Consider the following 11985-nt stretch of genomic DNA (forward strand, 5'->3'; position numbering starts at 1 on the left):
CGGTTCAATCCCGCGTCCGGCCATCCTGATTTAGGTTTTCCGTGATTTCCCCAAATCACTCCAGGCAAATGCTGGGATGGTTCCTTTCAAAGGGCACGGCCGACTTCCTTCCCCGTCCTTCCCTAATCCGATGCGACGGATGACCTCGCTGTCTGGTCTCCTTCCCCAAACCAACCAACCAACCGACCTACATTGGGTCTTATCCGTAACGCAAACAACTTACTGATTGGCCACTCCATGGAGTGCTGTGTGCACAACGACCAGGTCAGCGTTGGTCGTAATACTGATAGCAGAATCGACTTTCGATCACATAGTGATCATCTTCGGTGCTGTACACATTAAACTCAGACACTGGTATCAAGTTATCAGCCGGCCGGAGTGGCCGAGCGGTTAAAGGCGCTACAGTCTGGAACCGCACGACCGCTACGGTCGCAGGTTCGAATCCTGCCTCGGGCATGGATGTGTGTGATGTCCTTAGGTTAGTTAGGTTTAAGTAGTTCTAAGTTCTAGGGGACTTATGACCACAGCAGTTGAGTCCCATAGTGCTCAGAGCCATTTGAACCATTTCAAGTTATCAATAACCAAAACTGAGAAGTTTTGGTTATTGATAACTTGATACCAGTGTCTGAGTTTAATGTGTACAGCACCGAAGATGATCACTATGTGATCTAAAATCGATTCTGCTATCAATAAAACATCAATATTACGTCCAACGCTGATCTTCCTTTTAATTTAAGCAAACAACTTAGTTTCTGATCTATGATTTTAGTGAAGGAAATAAGTAACAGAACCAGAATAACTTTTCTTACGTTAATGAGTAACATGTAAAAGTTTACGACGTTTTTCGTGAACATTGCACCACTTTCTGCTACCTATACAAGTATTTTATATTGAATTTGATGCATCCACGACCTAAATTCCATTTGTAACCTCGATGCTTTAGAGGAGTGCCTGACATAACCTAACCTTAAAAAGACATACAAAAACACATCGCGCTTGACCGGGGACTCCCCGCTTCAAGGGCGGGGCAAGAGATGCCCTTGGAGATCATATTTCCTTGTTCACGGTCGCCTTCCGAGAAGCGCCATAGCGTGCACGACGTGCAATGGGTCGTAATTGTGAATGTTCTGGCTGCTGGGAAGTTCGTCCCCTCCTTTCTTGCATATACCTCCCGGCCAACATCGAGCGCCTGCCTCCTATAAAAGAGTCGGCAGCTCCGCTCACTGCTACAGTTGGCTTCAGTGCAAGAGGCAAGTGACAGCAGACTACTACCGACATGAACAAGTACTTGGTAAGTGTCCGTGCAATACTACTGCGAACTACTACACGATGCCTCTCATGAGTCAAAATGAGAGTTAAAAGTTGAGCTTTGAAATGTATCTTGAACTTACAGTCAGTTCCACAAGAAAGTGTACACCATAATTTTAAACGTAACGTCAGCAGCGACATCTCTGGTAGTAGTATCGAATCTGTAATTAATGCACTTTTGTACAGTGTATAGGTCAACAGTGTTTCGTGTTGTCGGTTGCAGTTTAAAAGGAGTGCAAAATACCTGAAGCGTCACGAGGCATTGTTTCTTGTACATCATCCAAAGGGCCTGGTCTCCTCTTTCAAAAGCCTGGTATACGAAGCGTGAAGGGTTGCTTCAACGAATAATCAAACACCCAGTAAAAGTGCATGGTTGGGGACGTTTCTCTAAACGTAGTTTTGGCTATTTGCACTTATTTACAGCCAATTTAAACCCTGAAAAATTGGCAGTATTTATCAAAAATGCCTTCTGGTTCGAACGAGGCAAACTGGAGGTTCAAGAGGGTAATGACCCGAAACATCGCAGGCCTCTCTGTGCAGCATGGGAACAAGACAATGGAGTGCCCAACATGGATTGGCGCAATGTCTCCAGATGCAAATCCGATCGCAAAGGTTTGGTCGTACATTAACATGAAGCTTAAAGGATGGCAATATATACTTTGAAGTAGCTGTAATATAAAATCAGGATGATATGGAGATACCGAGAGAATACGCAGTAAATCTCGTGAAAAGCATTCCAAAAAGGTGCCAAGCTATAATGACGGCGATTGGATTAACTTTTAGATAATTGCGCAATTAGTAATAACATGTATTTTCATGTAAACGTATACTTATAATATTGTCTTTTATTTCCTACAAATACCGGCGTACACTTTCTCGTGGAACTGACTGGAGATGCCAAGAATTATTACATTTTCGTGCCATGTTTCTTTCGTCAGCAGCCCGAAGCTCACAAACTTCTTACGTAAAATTTCTATCCCAACCCATCTGGATGCAAAATTCAACCAGTTATCTCATATTTTGACGTAGATTTCCCGTGTCAAAATTAAGGAATGTACAAACCGCTTAAATAGAACCAATTTCTGTATTCTGTATGTTCTGAAAAGTTCGGTGGCTGTGATAGAGTAAGAAATTCTGTAATGAAAATTTTCAGAATCACAAACTACCAACCAGTGTCTGTTTCTAAACCTCTTTCTAGATCTTTTGTATGCGATTCGCTGTTACCTGATAAAGGCAAAACTCTTATGAAATAGATATTAATCTTCTTTGTTAGAAATAGAACGCAGTAACCGACTGATATGACGTCTTTGTGGTTGTTATAGTCCTATATACACTTATACGCTTACCGCAGCTTATGTAGGGTGCCACAGAATTTAATTGCTCTTTTATACGTTTCTTTTAATTTCCCTATGGCATTTCGACGATATATATCAAACTGTTCTTAGAGTTTGACACAGTTCACGGTTTTTATATCTTACCTTCTACCGGAATCGGAACAGTTGAGTTAAAAACCAGTAAACGACGCTAAATATTCTAATACATTTTTGTTAGTTCCTTTATTTCCCTTCTTCAGAAAAGGGTGAATTTCTTCCTGAGGCCAATGGTTATCCTTGGGCATAAAATTCAAAAATAATGTGACGTACCTGGCATCCTAAGAGCACTAGACCATCTGAGCGGCACTGCTAGAAATAAATGAAGTTCGAGAAATATCAAGTTATGTCGTTATACTTTTCGTCCTCAACAGCAAATTGCTTAAGATGCATGAGACACGAAACGAAAGTTGTAAGATGCATGAGACACTAAACGAAAGCTGACTGTGAATTTAGAAACTTAGAATAATTTTTTGGTAAATTTTGCTGAAAATAAAGACAAACAAGCAAAAGACTGTCCACTCGTATCAGTGAACTGCACCTACAAGTTAAGGCTCATTCAGCGTGGTAGAACGTTATACTCCGACGAATATTGCTATATGAGGCATACGCTACGTGCATTTCCTGTTCGAGATGTCGGACGAGGCAATCTCCTGCACCTTCTGCCCTTGACATGACGGGTTACACGGTCTTAGAATGCAGCTCTCAAGGTTTCTGAGTGGGTACTTTCACTGCTTTCCGGGTAACGCGAACATATAAAGTAAACAGAACTTGCGTAACCAACATTTTTACAAGGATACTGGAAGACACTAATGTGCGCAGTGGATACCGTAGTTGGATAACATTTTCATACTTACTCTCGTATAACTTCCACTGTATTACTGCCTCTGCAGTGTTTTCCCCTCTTATCTCTTTATATGAATTACATTACGCTTTAGATTTTGTGCTGGAACTACCTCCCAAATCTTACAAATCGGTAATTATTGAACAGAGGCCAAATACTTGTCATTAATGTACTGCTGCCAGTAACAACTAAATTGCCTCCTATGTCCCCCACGGTCAGTCACGTGCACTTTCAGTGAAGGTATATTTTAGCGTGTTTAGTTAAACATCGGTTCATTAGGTCAGTTTTCGCAGGAGATGAGAGACCTAGGGAAATTTTCTCTCTGCTCGGACAACAAATGGCGCCATACTGCTCTTAAACGTAATAATCACTATCAGACATACGAGAAATATTTTCGACTGAAACAAGCAGGTTCATCTTACTAAGGCTACGGAGCTATTGAAACTGCGTCAAACACGAAGGAAGGTATGAAAGCCAAGGGCACATCGGACGGCGAGAATGTGATGAATATGCAAGCAATAGCGGCGGGCCAACCACATTTTAAAGAAGAAGCCTGAGTTCAGCTACAGACTGTCATTTAGGAACACTTCCTTATGTGCTTACCTGAGGCACCCCAAATGAGGCACTTTACGAAAGGAAAAATTTTGTGATGTGGACAGATTAGGTAATGGAATATTTATCATTGTTGTTAAGATCAGTAGTTTTAGGTATAGGCTACATGTTGATGCACTATGTGTTAAAATTAAATATCAGGACGTGGGGACAAAAATGCTGTGGTGAATGAAATTTCGGACTTTCCTTTAATGTCTGGGTACTCGTTCTGACAAAATAGTTGACATCCCGTAAAATCTGAAGTTGGTGGGTTAACGACGGAGAACTATGCTAAATGTTTAATGCGTGAACTAATTTGATTCATGACTCTTAAAGGCATGTACACATCTTCCACATGAGATTATTTGAGCATTTCTGTACGCTCTAGTGCTGATTTAACAAACCCATGGAAATCAGCGCAAGGTCCTTTTGTAGTTCTCTACCTCTTTCGCGAATTCAAGTTGGTAATAAACGCTAAAAAACTCTAAAAAATTAAGGCTCATTTGTATATCTTTTTTACTGAAGTTGGAGAAATAAAATACGAATTGAGTAGAGCATCAAAATAGTATGACAAATTCAGAGGGAAACCAGATGAGTGAGCATGTTATTGAGACTTTTATTAAGACATTCATAAGTACTTAGTGTAGTACTGAAAAGAACGGTAGAGTTCAGGCGCCAATGTAGATTACTCTTTGTGTCGGAGATTGTCGAGAATGTTATGTCTAACAGGTAAATGGAAATGAAGAGAGTAGGGAAGAAGAGGGAGATGGCTTAAAACCAGTCGAACGAAAACTTCGAAAGAAAGAACTGAAGACTGATACATAATTTTGTATCGCAGCCTGACACAAACTACTCAGATCATTATGCCAAGCACCTAGTTTTTGAAGCGGAAATAAACTCTATGTCGATGGCCGAAGACGCGGTAGAGACGACAACGTTACCACTGCAAGTAACATGAGCTCGGACCAGAAGTAATGAACTAACACCAAATAATTTTTGGCGTGATACACACAATAGTAGCTCGAATCGAAAGTCGAGATGAGCTGTTGTAATCGAGAATCGGCGTACTGATGCTTCAACGACAAGACTCAAACTGCCGATCCATCCGCCAGATCAGGTTATTTCCTGCGGTAGTCTAACGACCTTCTTTAAGTGACAAAGTCTATGTAGTGAACGTATACCCACCTGTTAACCCACTCCTTTTCACCGTCTTCAGTTCGTGATTGCCTACAATCGCGTGACATGACTCGTCCGATCGTATTGGTCTCCCCGTGACACGTGAATTTTAACACAGGACGTGTTATGCACTCGAATTGCCGAGTGATTCCACTGGAATATCACCACAGTGCTGCGATTACGCCTGCACTTTTTTTGGCCAGAAGAGAGATGTACTTCACAGATTTTCTGATGAGAGATGCAGCAAGAGCAGTTTTTATGCATTAAGATAAATCATGTTATAATTTTAGATTCGCCCACGAGATATCATGAACAGAGAGATGTAGAACTTTAACTATTACAAATTTGTGAGCAAAGCTGTTCCGTTATAATGTGAGGTCAGATTCTTAAGACGAATTTCTTTACTCGTCGCTTTTTTTTTTGCAGAAGTTTCTGTGCTATAATGAGCAGTTCTAGCTGCAGGTTCTACGTCGCATATTGGTGTCAAACATAAGCTCCATGGACAAAAAATTAGTGACCGCTAGAAAAATCATTACAAGCATCTCCAAATATGTTGTATATCCCCAGCTGGACTGCCTCGATTTGGTGAGGAAGCGAGTCCTCAATGTTATGCAATTGCGTCAAATCCAGGTTAAGCCATTCGCTGAGGATGGCTGGGACGGTGATGTCGACGTTTTACCCACTTTTCCAATATGACCCACAGATTTTCTATAGGCAGATGATTTTGCAGACCAATCGAGATCTAATAGGGTGGGGGAGTGTTCAGAAAACCAGTCACGTATTCTTCCATCCCAGCGAACTTTGCTGTTGTTGTGTTGGTAAATGGGAGTGAGCAGTGGGTTCTTACGCGGTGACTGACTCAAACCGTTTATTGCATGCAGCTCCCGTCGCAATGTTCTCTAGATAACAAGTTGAGGTGGACCTTCATTCACTGCCTGCATCCATTCCTGCCGGATTTGGAAGCAATTTTGGTTCACAAGCCACGAAACGCATCTCCCGTCCGTCACAGACAGGATCTTTTTTCGATCACAATTCCGACGTCGTATTTCGTGGTCGTGTGTGTTACACCACTGCTTGTGGACACGTTGAATAGTTCTCGGCGAAAAACCAACAAATCCATCAACATCACACACTGTATAAGCACGACCAACACCAGTTTTCCTTTTCGTCATTCTGTCAAGTCCTTAAATTTACCCATATGAACGCACAATGTGAGCTGGTAACGCAAATGTCTCACTGATCACTACTGACTTACGCTCACGCAGAGGTAGCGCGTTTGACGACTTGACGCGATCCCTGAACCGTCTGTAAAGGCTCAACGATTCGTTTGCGCGTGCGCAGCGGGCTGACTAATTTTTTGTCCAGTAAGCTTCTCAACTATACAGTTATAGAATAATGCAAGTGTGTGGTGTCAAGGATGTTTCATGTATGGATGATATGTTTGTCGGGAAATAGTATTCATTTCATGCTCATTACATTGATGATCCACAACATTCCAACCATTGCCCGCGCGTGGTTGAATGTTGCCTTGTAGCAGTGTGCGCGCTTGCCGCAGTAAGGAAGTTATGTAAGAGGAACAGAGATGGTCGCGAATCATTCTAGAGACAGTATGCACCAAAAATGGATAAATATACTGACACAAGTGAATTTGACAAAGTTCAAACTGTTGAGGCCCAACGTCTGCAAATGAGCGCCCCGGGAACGGGGAAGCTGGTCTGCTGTATGCGGACGTTAATAAACCCCACCCTGTGCAACGGAGAGCCAATATTTGCGTCTGGTTCCGTAGACCACTTCAGGAGGAATATTGCTGGAGTACGCACGTTTCGGAGCACACCGTTCAGCGTACATTGTCGAAAATGTGTCTCCACAACACATGATCGCTACATGTTTCCATGTCGTCGTCAATTACGATTGCAACGGAATGAGGTTACCGCGATTGGCCGTAAAGCAATGGACGCTTTTCCCCTGCTCTGGTGAATCAAATTTGTTGGTGCACTAGGTCGATTGTCGTATCCGTATATGTCGTCATCAGGAGAACGGCTGCTCCAAACCTGCGTCGCACCGCTGACGCAAGCCAGCGGGGGGCTGTATCGTGCTATTAGGGACATTCGCTTGGACTTTGTTTGGACCACAGGTAGAAATCGAAAGCACCATGACAGCTCTGAACTCCGTGAACATTATTGCGGTTCACCTGCACCCCTTCATTGCCGACGTCTTCCCACAGGATAACCGTCCAAGATACAAGGCTAAAACCGTCTTCCATTGGTCTCAAGGAGCGAAACACTGAACTCACATTTACGTCTTGGTCACCAATTTCGCTTGAATTGGATCCGACGGAATAAATCTCGGACCTTAAGGGGGACCAGCTCCGCACTCACAAACGACCGGCCCGTAATTTACGGGAATCACGCAAATTAGACATCTGGTTCCACACACGTCCGGAAACCTGCCAAGGACCTGCCGAATCCAGCTAGTTTCGATATTCTGCTACGTTGCATAGGTGCAGCAACTCGCAATTAAGCAGCTGGGCATGAGATATTGACTCACCAGAGCGTCCTTTCATGTTCCATGTAATACTCTAAGTCAGAAAAAATTCCTTGACAAAAATACAATAATATTACTACATAGTTATCAAAAAAGTTGCGATTCTGTCACAGCAATAAATTAGAGTTTACAAAACTACTGTAATAAGGTTTCTTAAAAGAGAAGAACTTTTAATTTGTGCTCTTAAATAAACCCTGGTGCCACAGAAGCATGGTTCCTGTGGTGCTAAATGGTTTGGTTGAGCTAGTTTCTTTTAAATTTCGTAAAATGATACTGCTTCAGAGTTTTTTGTTAACTCTTGAACTTTGTCTCTTCCCTGTAAGAACGATGTTTTATAGTTAACGTAGGCTACATTTTTCTGTTACTGTTGCTGAGGATTATAAATGAACTACTTACAACACTAAGTGTCTGAGATCACAGACCTAACAAAAACTGCGAAGTTTATGGCTGTCGCTGTTGCTGACAGTAGCACGAACACCGGGATTTATAATCTTTCATAAAAGTTATTTTTCGACGTGTTTCGCTTACATTTTTTGTTGCTCAGGATATATGAGGTAGTTGAGCTCTCTTCCATAACAACAAGCGCTACATAAATAGCTGCAGTCAATGTATCGACAGAAGCCGGGTGGAGCCAAAATAGCACACGCCCGCAATGTATGACTGTACAGTACTTTAGATGTGACGTCTTTGTCACAATTTCGGGAGTCCCCGATGCCGCATGCAGATCTACTAATCTCCATCATTCTTCTGTAGTACCACATTACAATAAAAAGTTCAGGCAAGACTTCGTAACATTTGAATTTATATTTGATGTTACCAAATTTCTCATTTGCAGATATGTTTTTCTTGCTATTGCCAGTCTGCATTTTATATCCTCTCTATTTTGGCATCGTCAGTTACTTCACTGCCAAAATGGCAAAACTCGTCCACTACTTTTAGTATCTGATTCCATAAACTAATGTCCTGCCCACCACCTGATTTAATTCTATTGTGTTGGCAGAAGAGCCAACACCGTGTTACTAGAGGAGGCCGAAATGCACGCGTTTTAGCTCACGCAGGCTGGCGTGAGGAGGGAAGAACTATACTGACGTGAGGTCTGGGACATGACAAGGAATTAGGATTCAGAAAGCGGACGTAATTAGTTTGATACTTAACTTTAATCCATAAGTGATGAACGTCGCTCTTGACGGTACATGATACACAATATTATCTGTTCAGAATAGTAAATGAATAAGACGCCTTGCTAGGTCGTAGCAAATGACGTAGCTGAAGGCTTTGCTAAACGGTCGTCTCTGCAAATGAGAGCGTGTGTAGTGAACCATCGCTAGCAAAGTCGGCTGTACAACTGGGCGAGTGCTAGTAAGTCTCTCTAGACCTGCCGTGTGGCGGCGCTCGGTCTGCAATCACTGATAGTGGCGACACGCGGGTCCGACGTATACTAACGGACCGCGGCCGATTTAAAGGCTACCACCTAGCAAGTGTGGTGTCTGGCGGTGACACTACAAATTCCACAGCAATCCATTATCTTTGTTTTGCTTTTGTTGTCTTTCACCTCATAACCTCTTTTGAATTATAATGTCACCCGCAAACTGCTAAGTTTTTTATTTCTTCTTACTGAATATTAATTTATAACTCATTCCTTTCACGGCTATTTCTCCCCTTTAGTCCTCCGACTGTTATAAATGCAGCCTGGTATCTCTAGAAGTTGCACAGAACTTTTGGCTCCCAGTATTTTACACCTGCTTCCTTCAAAATTTAAAAATGTGTATTCCAGTCAACCTTTTCTTGCCTCCAGATCTAGAAATACTGTGACGGTAGGTTTGCTTTTGTTCAGTCTCTTTTTCTAAGATAAACGTAGGGTACCAAATGGTTGAAATGGTTCTGAGCGCTATGGGACTTAACATCTGAGGTCATCAGTCCTCTAGACATATTCTAGGCGCGCAGTCCGGAACCGCGCGACTGCTACGGTCGCAGGTTCGAATCCTGCCTCGGGCATGGATGTGTGTGATGTCCTTAGGTTAGTTAGGCTTAAGTAGTTCTAAGTTCTAGGGGACTGAAGACCACAGATGTTAAGTCCCATAGTGCTCAGAGCCATTTTGAACCTCTAGACATAGAACTACTCAAACCTAACTAAACTAAGGACATCACACACATCCACGGCCGAGGCAGGATTCGAAGCTGCGACAGTAGTAGCATCGAGGTTCCGGACTGAAGCGCCTAGAACCACTCGGCCACAACGGCCGGCCTAAACGTAGGGTCAGTATGAACTCGCGTGTGTCTATATTTCAAATGGTTCAAATGGCTCTGTGCACTATGGGACTTAACCTAACTAACCCACACATCCATTCCCGAGGCAGGATTCGAAGCTGTGATAGTAGCGGTCGCGCAATTCCAGACTGTAGCGCCTAGAGCCGCTCGGCCACTCCGGCCGGCCTGTGTAGTTTTCTCTAGAACCCAAAATCGTCTTCCTTGAGGTCAGCTTCGACCATTTTTAATTCTGTCTATATCTTGACGGGATATTAAATATGAACAATCGAATGTTGATCGAAAAAAAATTAAACACGACATCGTCTCAGTTTTCTAAAGACCGATGAAAATTTTGTTTATGTCTGCTTCACTCACCCCTTGCAAAGTGATCATATCAATGTCCGATGGAATATTGCATAGTACTTCTTAATAACACAGGCACTTTTCTGTTGTATTTATTCGCCAATACCAGGCCCCCGTCTCTAAATAAATATGTCCTTCCTGGAGAATAATATACGTAACGTACGAATGCAGGTTGTGACGCATGGACGACAACATATTGAAGTTTGGGTCTGGCCGCGATTGTACACGGATAGCCGAAGCAGTGAGGGCGACCGTTCGCATAAAACGAGAAATCTGGGATCGACTCGCGGTCTGGCACAAATTTTCATTTTCATCGTTCCAATAGGCAGTCGATGGTGGTTCATACTGCGATCACATTTCCCGTATAAAATGGTCGTAGTTATGAAATCAGGGTTCAGGAGTCTGGACAGCGAAGTGAGAGAGTTGTCTGCTTTGGTGTCCACCAGGTGGTGCTGGCCGGCGTGCTGGTGGTGTTGGCCCTGGTCCAGGGTCACCACGAACCGGGCCACGTGGGCGACGACAGCACCGACGGCGGCAGTGAGGGGGGCAGCAGCGGCGGCGCCACCAGCCGCGGGGGCGGCGGCAGCGATGGCGGCAGCACCGGGGGCGGCCACAGCGGCATCGGCGGCGACCACACGGGACACCACGGCGGCGGCAGCGGTCACGACCACCACGCCTAGGCTGACGTCTCACTCCGATCACGGCCCCTGCAACGGCTCCAGATGAGCACACAGCTCCTACATTATCTCTGTCCCCTTTTCCTTTCAATCCGTAAAACCTTCTTTGAATTTTGGATACACTGTAATAATGACCGAAATCAATTTTTCAGTACTACAATAAAGCTTCAGTTGTTAGTTTAACCAGTTTTATTTGTCCTCAATCGTCTTCTGAATGTACTCTAGATGACACGAATGCATTGTGTTATCTGGAGTCGCGAGCACTGTTTTTGAACCTATGATGAAGTGTCCACAAGCACTGAATTGGTATCCTGTGTTTACGTGTCTGTGTTCAGCAATTCAGAAGTATGAAGCCATCTTATCCTCTTGTGGTAGTATGCTATACTATTATTAGAAGCACGCACGGTTTTAAAGGCGGGAAGGAGATCCTGGTCCCCAGCACGAATCTACCCGGCGGACTTGTGTCGAGGTCCGGTGAGCCGGCCAGTCTGTGGATAGTTTTCAATCTGCCACGGGAAATGCGGGCTGGCTCCCCTTATTCCGCCTCAGCTACACTATGTCGGCGATTGCTGCGCAAACAAGTTCTCCACGTACGCGTACACCACCATTAGTTTACCACGCAAAGATAGTGGTTACACTCGTCTGGTGTGAGGCGTTCCCTGGGGGGGGAGGGGGGGTCCACCGAGGGCCGAACCAAACAATAACCCTTGGTTCGGTGTGGGGTGGCGGAGGGGTGAAGTGGACTGCGGTAGTCGTCGTGGGATTGTGGACCGTTGCGGCTGCGGCAGGGACGGAGCGTCTCCGTTGTTTCTAGGCCCCCAGTTAACATAAAATACATACAATACAACACAATTATTAGAAATGG

The 11985-nt window shown here is 43.9% G+C and overlaps 1 protein-coding gene across 1 annotated transcript; it reads left to right on the forward strand.

Annotated features, from left to right (window-relative positions):
- Nucleotides 1-1142: 1142 nt before the first annotated feature.
- LOC124796377 (keratin, type I cytoskeletal 10-like) lies at nucleotides 1143-11303 on the forward strand. The gene is made up of 2 exons (XM_047260540.1): nucleotides 1143-1291; nucleotides 10890-11303. The coding sequence occupies exons 1-2, from the start codon at nucleotides 1277-1279 to the stop codon at nucleotides 11121-11123; spliced, it is 249 nt and encodes an 82-aa protein (XP_047116496.1). The 5' UTR covers nucleotides 1143-1276; the 3' UTR covers nucleotides 11124-11303.
- The last annotated feature ends 682 nt before the right edge of the window (nucleotides 11304-11985 follow it).

This window comes from Schistocerca piceifrons, chromosome 4 (genome assembly GCF_021461385.2).
Source record: "Schistocerca piceifrons isolate TAMUIC-IGC-003096 chromosome 4, iqSchPice1.1, whole genome shotgun sequence".
Classification (NCBI taxonomy): Eukaryota; Metazoa; Arthropoda; class Insecta; order Orthoptera; family Acrididae; genus Schistocerca; species Schistocerca piceifrons.